The sequence below is a fragment of the Cheilinus undulatus genome, linkage group 9 (assembly GCF_018320785.1).
Source record: "Cheilinus undulatus linkage group 9, ASM1832078v1, whole genome shotgun sequence".
Lineage (NCBI taxonomy): Eukaryota > Metazoa > Chordata > Actinopteri > Labriformes > Labridae > Cheilinus > Cheilinus undulatus.
The window spans coordinates 39,318,575-39,337,040 of record NC_054873.1 but is presented as its reverse complement, the minus strand read 5'-3'; the positions used below and the strand labels follow the sequence as shown (position 1 = coordinate 39,337,040).

The window sequence follows — 18,466 nt, the reverse complement described above, 5'->3', positions numbered from 1 at the left end:
AGGGTCAGGGGGCAGCCGAGGAAGGGCCAAACTTCAGCTGAACTTCAGACGTCCACACAAACAATAGGGAGGGGAGTTAAAATGGGAGAAAACATGGAGACCAAAGAATGGACCAAAGAGAAGGAATAACGGTGATAACAGAAACCTAATGCAAGGCATTTTATTAAATATATATATTCATTAATATTATTGCAAGATTTTTTCCCCCTTCCTGCCCCTTGGTTTTGTTCCATTTTCCTTTTTTTCTTTCACTCTCTCCTTGTCATTTATTATAAGTTTTTCATAAACTATTCCTCTACCTATGTACATCCCACACTCATATATACTGCATCTTATTTATTATTATTATTTTTTTTTTTTTTACAGTGTCTCTCTTCTTGTCTTAATGTATTTATCCAACTTAATCCCAACTTTAATTGACAGCCAATACCCTCACCATTCTTAATATTCCACTAAAACAAATAAATGCACACACACACACACACACACACACCCACACACACACACGCAGACAAAATTGTTGGTACCATGTCACCTAACAGCACAGTGACTACTTGTCACCCTTTAAATAGGCTGACTGACTGATTACAAGTTTGTAGACACCTGTGATGCTAATTAGAGGACACACCTTGTTGAACATGTCCCTATAGTCACATTATTTTCAATCTTTTCTAGGGGTACCATCATTTTTGTCCAGGCCTGTTTCATGAGTTTGTTTTTTAAAATAATTCTGTTGAACCACAATTCAAAAGCAATGTCTGATTTTCATTTGTTAATTTTCATTGAATTTTTATTCATTATCACTTTTGTCAGACTCAAGTTATTTCTGTGACCATTGTGGGTTTTTCTTTCATTAACAGAGGGGTACCAACAATTTTGTCCACGTGTGTATATACTCACACATTTACACACACCCCCACACACACACATACACAAAAACATAGCCCCTCAACACCCTCAATTTAAAATGTTTTGATGTTCTGAGTTCCTGCATGTCCCTGTCTTGTCTGGTGTTCACTATCTGTATTGTCTGACCCCAGTGTTGTTGCACATGTGTTGTCCCTCATTTGTCAAGTTCTGTCGTGCATCGCTCAATTTAAAAAAAAAAAAAAAAATGTAAATGAAAATCAACATTAAGAGTTGAATGTTTGCCTTAGTGAGCCAAGGGAGTGGGGCTCAGCTATAGGTCAATTCAGACATGCACATACTTTAACCAAATACCTTTGTCTCCTACTTTGACCAGATATGATAAATGAGTATTTTGGGAGCTCCATATCTTTGTACTTCAGCTTTCTTGATTGGTACACCTGGTCTCTGCTGCCACCAGCAATACTTGGTCTGTGCATTACATACTTCTCAGGTAGGTGTGTAGATTGATTTTTAAAATCCATTTGGCGCATTATAAATTCATAATAAAGACATTTTTGATGTATTGTATACTGATGTCAATATATATTTAGAATATATATTCACTTCAACAACTATGCTTGATTCATTAAAATATGAAGCTATCAATAAGCTTACACTTCATGGTAATGGCATACCTAATTTCACTGAGAGATATAGGATGTGCACACACACACACACAGAATCAGAAAATAAAACTTGTCCCTTATCCTTGACCTCATTAGAAAAACAGTTTTGGGCCACCAGTACAGTGAGCTGGCAGAGGGTTGCAACAGATGCCCAAGTTTGAATATATATGCATTTTTCATTTGAAAACATAAACAATTTCTTACAATGCATGCAAAAAAATCATTATATGTTAAAATAGAATACAAAAGTTCCATGCAACATCAATGCTACAACTTCAAACATATGATTTATTTGAATTTTGACATGCTTAGCCCTACCATGTAATTTAGATTATTAATGACATTATTACAATTCACTGAAGATAATAATGCTATATGTTGAAAAAACAAACAAACAGGACACTAACCTTTTTTGCCCTCACAGGTGAGGTCCAGACTGAGATGTTGGAGTCAATATCAGGTTCAGGGATCCAAAGTAAAGAAGAAGACTTAGGACCAGCTGTCTCCGGTCACATGATCCAGGCTGTATTCAGCATGCTGTGGTCTACTGTGGTTATGGAGTTGTGGAAGCGACGAAGTTCTTCCCTTTCTTACCGCTGGGGGACCTTACACCTAGCAGAACGCTTTGCAGAGCCCCGACCTGGTTTCCATGGCACACTTGGGGTTAACCCTGTGACAGGCTGTGTGGAGCCGCTCTTTCCTGATTGGCAAAGGGACTTACGTATGGCATTGTTGTCAGTTCCAGTGGTGGGGTTGTTTCTAGGTACAACTTGCCTTTGATTTATATTAAATGTGCCCATCATTTTAAAACTGGCTTATTCAAAAACCTCAGGCAAAAGAAGTGTCAGGGAAATTTTTCAAAGTTCTGGTGAACAGAAAGTCAAGTCAGAATTTAAAGGATATTGGTATTTTCATAGTTGGGTTGTGTAAGTGCAACAGTAGTGCCTCCATTAATTTCAGTGAGCATTGCTCCTTCAAACAGGATGCGCTATGCAGTGTAGCAGACGGGTAAAGTTTTTCCACATAATTTTACAAGTTTAAGGTACACAAAGCCTGCATTGGGTGACCATTTTTATTGTATTGTTAACCTTAAACTCAAAAAAATTAAGCAGAGAAACTAAACCTATCAGCTACACTGTATAGCATAGGAGAACTCCAAGCGCTCCTGTTTGAAGGGGTAAGGCTCACTGAAATCCCTTGGGACTAGTGCCACTATTTGCCAAATATCTTATCCAACCCAACTTAAAAAATACAGAAATATCCCTGCAAGAGATAAATCAGTGTTGAAAACATATGGAAGCCATAGGTTGCAAAAATGTTGCTTCACAATTGTCCAGGAGGTGGCCAGTTTTTCTTAAGGTGTTTTCATGTTTTTATGTTTGTCTGTCATGGTTTTTTTGGCAGGCTTGGTGGTACTGGGTATGGTTTGTTTCTACTGGGGGGAGGCCAAAATGCAACAGCTACATGGAGAATGGGATTCCCTGCTGTCGCAGACTTTCCTCTACTTGCCCTCAGTGCTTCACATCATCTATACAAATGTTCTAGCAACTTTTTACAAGACGGTGGCGCTGTCTTTGACTGAATATGGTGAGTGAAAGAAATTGCATAACAGTTAACAGTTGCATAAAGAGCTGGAAAGTTGAATGATTAGCCCAAATTCCTCTTATATCCATTAGAGAACCACAGAGAGCAATCTGCATTTGAGAATCATCTGACGGCCAAAGTCTTGGTGGTAGGCACCCTGTCAATATTATTATTATTATTATTATTATTATTATTTATTATTATTATTAAGGCTCTTTTACCAAGCTAATTTTCCCTTTTTTCAGTTTACCTTCTTCAACTACTTTGCAGTGCTCTTCCACATTGCATTCTTTAAGCGGGATGTGCCAATGCTTCGTAAGGTAACAACTAAGTGCCTTAATTTTACTTTACTTCACAGTTAATTAATGCAATTTAGAAATCTAAAAACTTTATGGAATACTTGAGCCTTACAATGTGGATCAAGAATTTGCTACTGGATCCTACAGTACATACATTTAGGCTGTTCCTGCAAATGTTACTTGAGCTGCCTATTTTACCTCTCGCCAAGGAGGTTATGTGATCGGCAGGGTTTGTTAGTTAGGTTGTCATGGGCTGAGATTTGTGCCACTAGGAACTGAATTTGAATAATGGTATTAAATTTGAATAGCATGATTTGAATTTGAATTTAATGTTTTGAAATTGAATTTATTTGCTCATTATTTTGTTAGCAACATAACTCAAAAAGTTCTGGACGGATTTTGATGAAATTTTCAGGAAATGTCAGAAATGGCATAAGGAAGAACTGATTAGATTTTGGGAGTGATCCAGATCACTGTCTGGATCCAGGAATGTTTTTAAAGGATTCTTTACTATTGGGAGATAGGGCTAATGGCGGAGGTCTGCGCCCTCGGAGTGCTTTTCTAGTTTGTAACAGATTTTCAGTTAAAACATTTAACAGGAATATATGCCATAAAGTCTTTAAACACATGGTAGACACTCCCAGGACACAATTTTACTTGTAAAAGTATTACAAGCACAGGATAAGAATTACTTGTGGACCTCTGACATCAGTGTTTGTGGAAAAAAAAACCCTGACATCCGTCTTTGGTGCGAGTCTGCAATGTACCCGAATTTATTGACATTTCTTGGGAAAAAACATGTACAGTAAGTGCAGTATGGCTGCAGCAATGAAAACACACATTGAATTTTTATTTCTAAAGTTCATAATGGAAAGGTTGCTTCGCACATCTATTTCTCAGGACAGGTGCGTCAGAGGGCATATCCAGCAAACAGTTCAAAGAAAACACCCACTCACTGTCCAATTTGGAAATAGGAGGGGTATTTATTTGCAATGTTTCGGTACGAAATCTTCATCGGGCAAACAGTTCAGTACCCTGGTCTAGTGCTGAAGGCTGACAGTGTTTGCTTATCTTTAAACAAGTGAAGGGAACCAGAGGGGTCAAGACTGGATGGGGGAACCATTTCATCATCGCTCTCGGCAATGGGACCCCCAGTGGTTCCTGAATTCAGACCAAGAGGGAAGTGAGTGAACGAAGGGGATTTGGTGAGGGAGGAATGTGAAAGTAGATGGGGCTTTTCCTTTACATTCAGCAGCTTTGCTCTACTTGGATAGACTTGACATGGCAGCCCAGCGCAGCAGGGGATTTGCCACCACAACTGAGCTACCTGTTTGAGGGCACGTGTAAACCTGATGACGCAGTGTTTTGGGTCGATGATGTAAAATAGCTGCACTTCAGCATGCACTGTTTTGTGTCTTCAGCTGTCCAGGAGTTGGCCATTGTTTCTTCAAAGTTTTTTCTCCTTCGTCTGATGAAAATTCAGCAGGTATTTCAAAGTTTGGTGCAGTGGTTGCTATTTAACACGTCTGCAAGCATCCCCGAATGATGATGGACTGCTGTGACACTACTGTGGCGCACTTTGGCCCTGCTCCAGAGCAGGACCAATCTGGGCACAGCTCTGTACAGCCTGGCACAACCAAACTGGTGATGGAAAAGCAAAACAGCACTGCTTGGTTTGGATAGGCGCAGCCAAAAGTCATAGTGGAAAAGCCCCAATGAGTGCTGCATGCTTGTATATGTTTGGCAGCTGAAATGGGATTTGTTTGAGGTGTGGTCTTTGTTCCAGGTTTTTAATACTATATTCAAAACCAAACCATGTATCCCTAGCTGTCTACCCCATGTCAGCTGCTCTATTTTTGGTTCTTTACCTAGTTAGTAACCTACATTGTGACAAACAAAATAACTTGAATAATGTGTTTGAGTGTTTGTGTCTTGATCAGGTATCTCCTATCTTGTTTTTTCATTGGAAAACAGAATAGTGAGAAAACAGGACAAAGGTGAGGTGGATTAGCTGATCCTAACGGGATTTCCAAATCTTCGTAATTTCTATCCAAATGAGAGACCCAGGCTCAAAGGTGAAACTGATGTCCCTTTTTGGAATTAGGGCAGAGAGATTTTTTTAAGCAGATAGAAAAAGTCTTGAGTCACCAAAAGGAAAAGGCCTCGGGACTGGTAATACAATTGCAATTACAAAATGCTAATATGTTTTTTTTTTTTCCTGTCTTAAGCGTCTAGCATCTTTACTAATAGTGACCCAGCTGGTGAATCAGGTGACAGAGGTGGTCATACCCTTTCTGGTGGATAAGTTTATCAGTGCCAGGACAGAGAAAGAAGATGAACCGCAAGAGGATAAATTTAGAAAGCAAGGCGCCATGCCTACTTTCCCTGTGAGTACACAGTATTAAGAAAAAACATCAAAAGGGTGGTTAAAACTGACATGGTGTGACACAGCTCTCTGTTCTGTTTAAAGGGCCTGTTTGCAGAATACATTGAACTCCTGGTGCAGTTTGGGTATCTCAGTCTCTTCTCCTGCGTTTATCCTTTGACAGCAGTGCTTCTGCTCATTAATAACCTAACAGAGATCCGATCAGATGCCTACAAAATTTGCAAACTGTTTCGCAAACCCTTCTGCTCCCCTGTAGCCAACATGGGCGTGTGGCAGGTCAGCAAAAAATACCATGCACAATTATAATAACATACAATCAGCACAAGAAGTGAAGGGTGAATGGCTCACGTCATTGTCTTTTTTGTACAAGACTGCTTTTGAGGTCCTGAGTTTTGTCTCTGTCGTGTCAAACTGCTGGCTCCTGCTGCTGTCACCACAGTTACAAGAGCTGTTTAATGAGGGTGGAATAAGGAGCACAAACATTCTACTTTTGGCTGTTTTGGTAGAGGTAAGTAGGACATTAAAGTGGTTTTAAGTAAAAGTCAAAATGATATCTTGATGCATTTCTCTGACATTTTAACCTTGTTTGCAGCATGTGCTGATCTTGATTAAGTTGGTCTTGGTAGTTTTTATCCCTGATGAACCAGAGTGGATCCGGAAAAAGAAAGAGCACATTGAGTACACATCCATGCAGGCCTTGAAACAGCAGGTTAATTGTTTTATCTTAAACTATTATGTTATCAAGATTTTGATATTCTCCGATATCTGTTTGACAACTATTTTTCCTTTTTCCAGAAGCTAGTTGCTGAGGAGTCCAGATAAATTTCAAAAAAGAAAGTACTGCTTCATGCACTGCTCTGCGGATCAACAACAACAACCAGCTACAGCTACATGTTACTCAGTCTAACCAGAGTTATGTCTAGGGTCTTCAGCAACTAAAGTTTCCTTGTATACTTTTAAGCAGCTCTGCTTTCATTCACTAACACTGAGCTTCTGTGATGTAAGTATTTTTATCCTCCCACAATATCAAATGGAAGGTATTGTTCATGTTTAGAGATGCCCTGTAAAAGGTTAATGCTGTAAATAGGGCTATTTTTTTTTTTACAAACACTTCAGCCATTCCCTCCAATAGTGAAAAAAATCAACACAACTGCTTATCCACCAAATCCAAAATTTCTGCATAGGCAGTAAAAGTTGTTGTTAGGCCCTTTAAAATGCCAGGTAACTAGAACAGTGTAGTAAATATACAGTTAATTTGCCATATCATTACTGGGTCCATAGACAGGTAGAGCTTGTGATAATTTAATGGACAAATAAAACAGCTTAAATGAAACTTGCAGTTTGTGTCTTTGCAAAGGTGACAAGATGAGTGAAATGATTATTGTTAATTTCCCTTAACATTCATTTATCAATTTAACCTATATCACATTTACATGTGAGGAATTCCTTTGATATATGAATGTTGTGAAATAATGACTAAATTTTAATATTTTCTTTTTTCCTCCTTTTTTTGCACTGGATGATGTAAACCTTTTAAATAAGAACAATATTCTTTATGAAGCTGTTCATAGCATGGCAGAAATTTTTTAATTATGTGTGTGCAAATTTAAATTTTTTTTTTTTTTTTTAAGGTTTGGGGTTAGCAAGATGGAAGCATGATGTGAATATTTAATAAGGTGTGTGTGTGTGTGTGTGTGTGTGTGTGTGTGTCTGTACAGACTGTCACCTGGTCACTCTGCTGGATAAACTATCCTATTAATTAATGCAGGATGGTTCCATCTTTTGAAGTATTAAATGACATTTTTTGAAAAATCACAAGATCATGAAATGTTTTTCTTTATTTTTCATCAAGTTTACAACACTAAGGTTGTTGTTGAAAAGAGTGAGTCATAACATCAGTGTAATTTGTATTTTATTATCAACTTTTTTGTGTATTTAATTTATCTATATAATAACAGGCTTTGTGAATTTTTAACTGCCATTAATAAGGTATTTTGATAATATGAATAGGATTGCATTACAGCTAGGATTGGTTTATCCACCCAAAAGACACACACACACCCACACACACCCCCACACAGGCTCAGCCTCTGTCAGATGTTCAGAGTTTGAAAAGTTAATTTATGAGGGAAAAACACTTATTTCTTAGTTTAAAACGTCTTAAATTTTGACACTGGAGATTAAAAAAATTCAAGTTTCAAAATGATTACATCTATTACATCTACATCAGTGAAAATTCAAAAACCAAGAAACTATGCATTTGGGGATTTTTACTTTAACATCTCAAAAATTGTAAGTTTTGGTTCACATTTATTTTTAACTTTTAAAGTATTTTGGGGGGTCTTCCTCTAAGTTGAAAATGTTTTAAACTTGAGATTTTCATATTTTGTTCTTGAAAATATAATAACAGATACTCTTTGTTATTAGTTTTTTTTTTTCTAGAATGGCCCAAATATACTGCTGCATTAATGGTTAGCTATTATTAAGTTGGCATATTATGTTGGATTTGTCAATTAAATCAATTATAATTGATCTGTAATTTTTCCAAGTGGTTCTTGGGTGGATGGGGGCTTAGTTTTTTCTTAGATCTGAATAGGGGGGCCCTAATTAAAAAAAAAAAGTTTGGAACCACCGCCGTAAAAGACACAGTGTGAACAAGACCAGCACTGTGCATGGAATGGCATTAAATAACATATTCAAACCATCAAGACACCAGAGGTCCCTGTCAGCCTTTGTGAACATTCAGAGAGCAATGCACCACCTGCAGGGTGATCGTACTGGCTGCTAAATAATACACTTCAGTTATTAAATTTTCATTCAGTTGTTCATGTGGCATGAGGAGGCTTTGGACATGAAAATTTAAATATGTGAAAATTTTCAACACACAAACATAAATTTCATCATTGTGAATGATGAAAGACAAGCTCAATGTTAAAATAGTTGTCTATGTTGCAAAGTTGCAAATTTGGGAATGAGTGGTGTGCAAGACACAATTTCTCCTTAGAAATCAGCAAAAGGACATTAAACATCAATAAAAATGTAAATAACTAGATTTTCTTTCCAGAGGTTCAATCAGTTTGTAAAAGCAAATGGATACAACAAGTTCTGTTTTGTTTATAACATACACACACACACACACCCCACACACACACCCAAGGACACACGTGCAGGTCAAGCCTAGTTTCCAATGCAGGAAGCCTGACATTACACTGACATGTAATATTCAGTTGCATGTGCCTGTTTAGGCATGTGACCCTACACTGCAAGTCTTTTAATGTCAAATTTTTTTCCTCACAACATTACAGACCTCCACCCACATCTGCTTTTTTACTCCTTTTCCTTTTTTCTCTTTTTGCACAAATTAGTTCAACAAATCTCTTCAGTTTCAGAATTATAAATGGTCCTTAATATGTCCTTCAAAACAAAAGAGAACTTCATGGCAACAAATGTGTAACCTGAATCAACAGGCGTGTGTGCAGTGTGTTGACCTCACTGTAGTGATGTCTTTGGTAGGCGGGGTTATTTGTCTCCTCTGAAGAATTATTGGTCTTGCTTAGTTATGTTGCATGTATAAGAAGGCAACAACTGTAGTTTGTTATCTTTGTAGTCTCTTCACTACAGAGCATCAAAACCTCTTCATGGCAACTGTTGTTCCAGTAAGTCTGTGTTTTTTGTCTGTTTCTGCATGTGTTTTGTCATTAAATCTGAAAATGTTGCACTGTTAGAATAGACAGTTTATTAGACAAGGGTTTTAGACAAGGGTAGTGTTTGGAAGGTTCAAGGTTGCACTGTAGTGGGCAATTTGTTTTTCAGTCAGCAGTATTACATACAAAAATCAGGTCAACCAGCTTAAAAACAGTATATAGAAGCTCAATAAGACAATGAGCAAGACAGTACAGTTTAAAAATGAATGTAAAGAATTATCACCGTCACAGTTAATGTTTATTACACTGCTTGTCTGTCAATTTTAAACTAGAATATAGTAGTAAATATACTTAAAATCTGTTGCTTGTTAACTTACCAGTTTAAGTCAACTTGTGTTCATCTGTGAGTCATGGAATAAAAACAATCACCAGGAGGAAAATTCACATGATCAAGTGTTATTCCAGAAAATTAATCCATCATTTATGTGCTTTTATCTGCCTTTTTGATAGAGAGAATAGGTATGTCAGCAGAGGTGGGGGCTTAGCTATTTAAATTGATTTTATTTGTGTGTGTATGTAGTTGTACATGTATTTGTGGATATATGAGTGTGTGGTGGTGGTGGTGGTGGTGGTGGGGGGGGGGGGGGGGTTGACATTTAAAGAGACTGTGTTAAATCTGTAGACAAGTACAAATCCTCATCACACAATCCTTATACAGTTACCATCATTATCAATTTTAATATTGTACACATTATTTGTAATTATTAAAGTATTTTTCAACCTCCCCGTTATCATTGCTATCAATGACAACAATAGCAATGATAATGATAACAGTGATAACAACATCAACATACAGCATACTATTACATTAAAACTTTTGTGCCCCATGTAGTAAAATTATTATTACCTTTCAAACTTGATTTTTAATCTAAGGTCCTATCACAGGTCTGTGTGTGTGTGGGGGTGTGTGTGTATTAGGGCTGTCAAACTGTCAAACTGAACGTAACATGTTAGGTTAAGTTCATTTTAGCTTCACAAGTTTTTGTAGCACAATTCACGCACGTCCATTCTGTGTGACCCTCGACCCATTCCATAGTTTGGGAGATCAGGAAGCGCAGCCGCAGATAGTGATGAGTTCCTCTCTTCCACAACAGATAGGGAAAAGAGAAGATGAGTGCTGTTATGTCTCTCCTGTTAATTTACAATTATTTAAGACAATAACAAACAATGAATTTTGACTCTCTCTACAAAATGCCTCGTTCCGATGAACATGTGAAACTATACCTCAGAATGGGATTTAACAACAAGGGAGTCTTTCGCTTTTAGCTCATAAAAATTGTGTCTAAAATCTGCTGTTTGTAATAGGAAGTTTAAACTTCTTTCTCATCATTTTGACTTTAATTTTTAAGTGCCCAGCATTATTTTTTCCTTGACCTTAATGTTACATTACTACCACAATGTAGTGGTGTACATTCCATTCCATTACTACCACAACGTAGTGGTGTTGTACACACTATCCAAGACCAAGACTTGCCATAGACCAGAGTGTACCGAGACCAAGACAAGATCAAGACTTTTGGGGATTGAGACCCAGACAGGACTGAGACAAGCAGAGACCAAGACAAGACCAAGACCATAAAAATCAATTTAAAAAAACCATGACAAGGTTGAACAGTTAAAGAGCATTCTCTCTTTAACTTTAGTTTTCTTTTTAATAAATAAACTTCTTGTAACTTCTTGTATGTATTTAAAAGCCACTGACAAGTCCGGAATTATTTTAACTATCTGAAAATGAGATGTTTATCTATATTTGTCCAGCAAATGAGGCCTAAAGTAAGTGTTCAGAGGTATTTCTGACTAGAAATAAGATGGACTGATGTTTTTGCAGTTGTAGCTATTTGTTTTTAGGCAAAATCTTCTCCTTATTAGCACATTAAAGAAGTCAAAGAATAGCAGATCAGTGCTGGTCTCGATCAGCCTTGATGGAAAATCCCAAGTCTGGCCAGTCCAAGACCAAGTAAAAATGGTCTCAAGTCTGAGACCAGACCAAGACATTCAAAATGTCTTGACCGTTCTTGAATACTACAACACTACAATGTACTGTCCAACTTCAGGCTTCTAGAAGTTAACTCATCTTTTGTTTTCAGCAGCTTAACACATAATCAATCTTATGCACGACAGATGTAAATGAAGTACATGGTCAGTGAAGTTTTATATCACTTAAATATCATTCCCTGGATCCTTCAACAGCTAAAGCAGAGAATATCAGCCTCACATGGAGAGAAATAAAGCCTCACAGAAACATCCCTTTCTACCAAGAGGGCTAAAAACAGCATGATACAAAAAGAGATGATAAATACAGTTAGAGAATTACACTACAGATTACTGGGAAAAGTCAAGTCTCCAGTGGGAGCATACATGAAGACGACAGAGCCTTTCAGTATTTTACTTACATTAACGGCTAAAGAAAGTTCATAAGTACAGCCATTAGATGAATTATTTCCAGCAGAACCTCATCCTCTACGTTTTCTGAGTTTCTCTGTTGTAAACAATACATCATGGCCTGCTTTTGGTTAGGGGGTGGCTCTCTGCATTGGTGGTTTGCTTGGCCAGTGTTATGGGGTATTTACACACCACATATGTGTTTACAGATTAATACACACCACATCCACATGAACAGAGCTTCTCTTGTCTTTTCTGAAACTTAGAAAAATAAAATATACAAACAAAGGCACTTTTACAATAAATATTTTAAACAATTTTTAAATGTTGGTATGTGCTTTTAGATTCAAAGACTGGGACCCATTTTCACCCACAACAGGTGAACTGAATCTACTTGTTTAAAAGAAGAAAAAAAAAAAAAGCATTATCCACCTTATTCCTAGCCCCCATGATACTTTGCATGAAATGTGGGCACGACTTCTGGTCTTTTCTATCTACAAGGGCTTACAAAAGTAATTCATATCCCTTGAACTTTTTCACATTTCTTCATGTTACAACCACAAAAGGAAATCAATTTTATTGGGATTTTGCACGGTAGATGAACACTAAGGGGCACATAATTGTGAAGTGGAAGGAAAATTAAACATGGCTCTTAAAATTTTTAACAAATGAAAATCTGAAAAGTGTGGTGTGCAAAAGCATTCAGCTTCCTGGAGTCTGATACCCATGAATAAAATCCAGTGAAACTAATTGCCTTCACATGTCACCTTATTAGTAAATAGAGTCCACCTGTGTGTAATCTAATCTCAGTATAAATAGGGCTGGACAATTAATTGAAATTTGACTGTGATTTCAATTTTGGCTTCTCACGATCATAAAAACATTATAATTGAAGAAAAACGATTAATGTGCCGCACAGCACAGCGTGTATGCAAGTTCCTACACTGTAAAAGCAATGTGAATGCACCTGTATTGCGTGCGCAGCTGCAGCAAGCGTGTGACGTATGTGGATCAATAATACGAGGAGTGAGCGATTAAAAACATGACAGAATGGCAGCCTTTGGTTGAGAAGAAGGATAGGACATGGTAGGACAATTAGCATGTTGCAAATTTTGCAAGTTTTACAGGAGTGCATGTACATTGGATATTTAATTTTATTTATAGTTTTATTTATAGTTTTTTTATTGCTATTATTAAATATATTATTATTATTTTACTTGTTACCAATTTATTTTTCATTGTTCTTTTAAGTTGTGGTTCAATAAATATTCAAGTTTTGAAATCAAAAAATAATCTTTTTTTTTTACATGGTTTCAATATCAATCAAAATAATCGTGATTATTATTTTTGCCATAATCGTCCAGCCCTAAGTATAAATACAGCTGTTCTGTGAAGGCCTCAGACGTATGTTAGAACATCAGTAAACAGACAGCAGCATGAAGACCAAGGTACCAGACAGGTCAGGGATAAGGTTGTTGAGAAGTTTACAGCAGGGTTAGGTTATAAAATAAATACATCCCAAGCTTTTAACATCTCATGGAGCACTGTTCAATCCATCATCTAAAAATAGAAAGAGCATGGCACAACTACAAACCTACCGAGAAATGGCTGTCGATCTAAACTTACAGGCAGGGCAAGGAGAGTCTGATCAGAGAAAGAACAAAGAGGCCCATGGTAACTCTGGAGGAGCTGCAGAGATCCATATCTCAGGGGGGAGAACCTGTTCACAGGACAACAATTAGGGAAATGTTCTTGTGTTTTGTGAAATGTATTTTGCACTTTCGAAATATCTATACCTGTTGGCCTTCAGGGCCACCGTACCCCAGGAATAAGGTGGATTGATTTTTTTTTAGCTATAGGGACCAAAAACTACAGTAGGATTAAAATAGTTTCAATCAGCAACACTAAATCCTTTTCTTTACTAATTCTCTTAACCAATCATTCACAAGAGAAAGTCCCTCACCAAACACAGAAAATCTGATGAAATGTTGAATAAATCTTTATTTAATATGCTAACATTCTAGTTTAAGACATATTCAGTTTACAACAATTTTAACATTTAAATCCTGTTTCAAAAATGTTTTTCAAACAAAAGGGAGCCTACTGAATCATGAGACAAAAAGGCTAACCTCAGTTGCTTATTAGGTTGCTGTAAGAGAGCTGCAGATGAGAGCCCCAACATCTAATTCAATAGAAAATTGTCAGTAAACAGGGCAATGTTTAAAACCATGTGTTGTTTGTCAGCTCAAGCCTGTTCAGTGCTTCTAATTTAGGAATTTAATTCTGGCATTTCAAGCTATGTAAGCCCTCTGTGTACAAAATGTGCACTACAAACATACCTGAAGAAAATTTGGAGTCAAAGGTATTCATTTAGCCTCGGTATCTAGTAAGTAACATATCCATTTTGCTGTCCAAAAAGTCCAAAAGCATAGTAATTTTGAAATTGGAATTATTAAACATACATGAATTGTAAACAAACCAAACCACTGAGAAACCCCGTTTCTCAGAATGTTGAGTATTTTCCATAATTATCATTTTTTGTTTAAATTTTAAATGTTATTTTTGCATGCCCCTATTTCTGCTTCCATAGAAAGTGCATTCAGCCTATAAAATCAAGCTCATGAAAATACCTCTGTTGTTATCGATTTACAATAAATGCACTTCAAAGGTACACGTGTGCTTCTGTGTCTATTTATATGTGACTCCATGTATACATAGCAGATAACCAGTGAAAATGTAGTCACTTTTCTCTCTCTCTCCTTCCTTTGTGGCTCAAAGTTTGCATCCTGCTATGCCAGTGTTCAGCCTCTGCAGATGTTTGGGAGGGGGCCTAGAGGAGACAACTATCTGTCACTTTTCGCATACCGTGGCCCACGGTTCACTCCAAAACCCCGCCTGGCATATCATGCTCCAAAGATGACCCTAAGACAGATCTGTTGCATGCTTAAGGCGATGAAGGGAGTCACAACCAGAGAGGCTGGAGCCTCCGTCAGGTAAGGAACAGTAAGGCCGACCACACACTAAGAATTTTTTAAATCTGGAACAATTTTTAAACTGTGGGAGACCACAGACTTCAGGACAATTTCCAAAGGTTTATCATCTTTAATCCTCTGAACGCACAAACTGGACAACTCAGCCAGACTGTCAGATCACTGGAGAACACACACCTGCCGACCTTGCGTAATCACGTGACTTCAGATGAAAAAAAAAAAAAAAAAAAAAAAAAAAAAAAAAACGGATATCTGTCGATCTTGCTGTCTCTCCACCACAGGCTGTCCTGGCATGTGTTACAGGTGCAGCAAAAATCCTAATACAAGGGAAAGCCTTGGGAAGAAATCCTGGCTGAAATTAAGTTAAAGTTGTGTTCACTGGTTGTTGTGGGTACTCCGTCAGTGGCACTACGACGCGAGGCTACTACGCAATTTGGAGCGGTAAAACAATCGTGTTGACACCACACACATGCAGACTACTCAGACAAAGTCGTTTGCAACGAGGCTCCTCTCAGGATACACCGCCATGATCGTCGGGGGGAGGCAAATCTTGCTCCAAATCGGGCTTAAAATCCTGTAGTGTGTGGCCGGCCTAAAGCAGTAATTTATTAAATGTATGAAACAATCAGGATTGACACTTTACTTTTATAGGATAAAAAAAACCTAGTTTTGTTTGGGTGTTGATTTCATTGTTGTTTGGGCTCACTCTTTGCAGTGGTATGAAAAAATTGCAATTTTATAACATGATTATCAACATAGTAGACTTGGGCTGGAAGCCTCAGACCAAATAACAAAGTCTACAACTCTGGACTGAACTGTGACCACAACAGTTTGTTTAATTAAAAAAAAAATCACTGCCTAAGGAAACACATGACTTCACTTCCCTCTCTTATTTCTACCTCTTTGTCTTCTTTATAGGAGACACGGCTACACAGCTCCTGTACAACATGCACCCATCTCCAAGTCTGAGAGGAATTGTGTCTTGAGCTGTCTTAGACACATGCGAAGCATAAAACATGTTTGCTGACCCTCGAGCAACTAGATAACGTATACCAAGTCTCTGACCACAAATGAAAACCCTTCCTGTCTTATCTTTTTAAGGTGACATGATGGATGTTCAACCTTACAATGTGAAAATTCATTCTGAAAGCATTCCTCTGAACAGCTAGCACAGTGGTTCCCAAACTTTTTTGTTCGGGCTCCCTTTGGCAGATGAAAATATTTTCAGGCCCCCCATCTTCAGTGTACAAATCAACATGTCAAAATATGTAAATGTATGACAAACATATTGTCAGTCACCATTTGGTCAAACAAAATTCCTATTTTTTTAACATATAACCTCTAAGTTTTGTAGAAATAACAACCATCACCTTGGTGGGCATGGCCCACTTTGGGAACCACTCCGCTAGCTATTGGACTTAGGATTGTAGAGGGCAGTAAGTCTTCTGCACAAGGTGTGTTAGACATTGATTTCTTAAAGTGAGAATTTCTGAGATTAAATAACTAAACCACCATTTTCAAAGATGCCTTTCTGAATTTGTGTTTTTTGGGCAGACTTGAACTTCCGTTGACTCCTGCTGATTTGTATTTAAATTTTGGAAGCACAATTTATTCCCTTAATTCTCTCAAGGACTTAAGAAGTAGGTTGTATTTTGCAGGCCCCTCATTTAACACTACACTTCCCACAAGATTTGCTTGGATGAAGCATGTTTGCTTTTTTTCTGTGTATTTTATCAATAAAATTCAGAATGCTCAGTTTTGTAAAGTTATTTGTTAGCTAAATAAGGAGATTTGTAGCTCTGTGTGATTTCAAATTATGACAATTAGTTCATAGTGTGAAAATGATTCTAAATGTACAATGAAAGTAAAGTTAAATGGCAGCTCCTTCCTTGCTTACACTATTGTTTTATTTCTTTAAGTGCTATAAAAATTAAATAATAAAAATGGAATTTCAAATTTTTAACTGAAACATTAAGTTTTAATGTGTTTTAAAAGAATGTCTGACATTAAAGCCCATGAAAACTTGGCCTCAGTATCTGCAGTATATTTCTTGAGTGCTGTATTTTGTTTAACCAGAAAACAATACAAAACAACTGTTCTATTTGTTCATAGTTTTGTAAAATACTTGTCCAAAAGGTTGTACAACAAAATATTAAGGGTACCATCATTTTTGTCCAGGCCAACTCTGTTGAAGTTTTTTTTTTTTTTTAATGATTATGTTGAACTGCAATTCAAAAGCAATGTCTCATTTTTATTAGTTAATTTTCAAGTTAATTTTGATGTATTATTGCTTTTGTCAGTTCCAGGTTATTTTAGTGACCATTGTGGGGTTTCCTTTCTTAAAGGGATACTTCAACATTTTGGCAAATTTGCCTATTGCCATCATTCCTATAGTCTTAGTAATAGGTTTGTTACCTTTAGTTGTCGGTGAAAGCTATTTTTAGATCAGCAGGTCTGAGATACGAGCTGCTCTACCAACTCTATGTCTTATGGTAATTCTGGCTTTCCCTCGTCAAACTAAACAAATACACAATCCAACAACTCCAAAACGCTCTCGTGGACAAGTTGTGACCTGCACATTCACCATGCTATGAAATAATAACATGTAATTATGTAACATTACGACACATGAAGCAAATAATCAGAACTACTATCCGAGTAAACCACTGGGCGGTGTGATACAGTTGTCCTGTGGCAGTGCCGTAGTTACTTGGTAGCTCTGACTTTGCATTTGCCTTTTAAACAACCCCGTCTCGTAATGTTCCATGTTTATTTCGAAATTTTACGTTACTGTCAGGAGGTCAGTGCTGTTTAGTTTCACTGTTTCATTTACTGTGCCAGCCAAGTTTGCTAAGAGGGGGGACTAACTTTACATCCACAACCTGTTCTTATGATTTCAGTTCACTTTTTAACATATCTGTATGCCAACATCTATTACAATCCACCTATTTGTAAGACCAATTATGATATGATTCGGTAAGTTACTCTGACATTTGTGTTGTGTGTATGAGACATGACAGTTCCTAGCCATTTAACTGTTCTGAGTCTGAAACATCACTGCAGCAGCCCAATTTACTGCTGTGCCATGAGCCCAATGTGTGCTGAACCCCAACATATGGGTAGGGGCAAGGATTTGTGTAGTGCTGCTTCCAGCCCTAGTTATTCTTGTGTGTTCATGCAATCAACAACGTGTGCTTAGGGTAAATGTGAAGCAAGTATCAAAGGAAGAGAGATTGGAAAATTCAAAGACACTTAAAACTGAAGTTTGTAAATACATGCACAAACTCTGCTAAATAAAAATCAGTAACAGCATTGTTAGTGAATTAGTACTATATTGTTTCTGATAGGGCTTACAAGACAAAATAAAGAAAAATACAGGCTACAGAATCATTTACAGGGTTTGCAATGGCTAGTTTAGTACTGATAGTACTGATCTTACAGAATCACAGAAGAAGTGACATGAAGATTCTGCAAAATAAGTGCAGAAAGTTGAAGTTAAAGTCTCCCTAACAGTTCAGTCACCTCTCACTTCAAGACACCAACACACATACCACAACCAACAAAATTGAATCTGGACGCAAACAAG

The 18,466-nt window shown here is 37.2% G+C and overlaps 1 protein-coding gene across 2 annotated transcripts in view; it reads left to right on the top strand.

Annotated features, from left to right (window-relative positions):
* ano10b (anoctamin 10b) overlaps window positions 1-10,050 on the top strand; it is a 54,433-nt gene extending 44,383 nt beyond the window's left edge. The window contains exons 6-15 of one of the 2 annotated variants that reach the window (XM_041795445.1): window positions 1,244-1,360; window positions 1,960-2,298; window positions 2,940-3,122; window positions 3,212-3,267; window positions 3,365-3,439; window positions 5,647-5,805; window positions 5,889-6,080; window positions 6,175-6,312; window positions 6,397-6,513; window positions 6,603-10,050. In XM_041795445.1, coding sequence (XP_041651379.1) covers window positions 1,244-1,360; window positions 1,960-2,298; window positions 2,940-3,122; window positions 3,212-3,267; window positions 3,365-3,439; window positions 5,647-5,805; window positions 5,889-6,080; window positions 6,175-6,312; window positions 6,397-6,513; window positions 6,603-6,626 — 1,400 coding nt within the window. In that variant the 3' untranslated portion in view covers window positions 6,627-10,050. Of the gene's footprint in view, window positions 1-1,243; window positions 1,361-1,959; window positions 2,299-2,939; window positions 3,123-3,211; window positions 3,268-3,364; window positions 3,440-5,646; window positions 5,806-5,888; window positions 6,081-6,174; window positions 6,313-6,396; window positions 6,514-6,599 lie in introns of both variants that reach the window. The other variant, XM_041795444.1, reaches the window with a different exon arrangement.
* The last annotated feature ends 8,416 nt before the right edge of the window (window positions 10,051-18,466 follow it).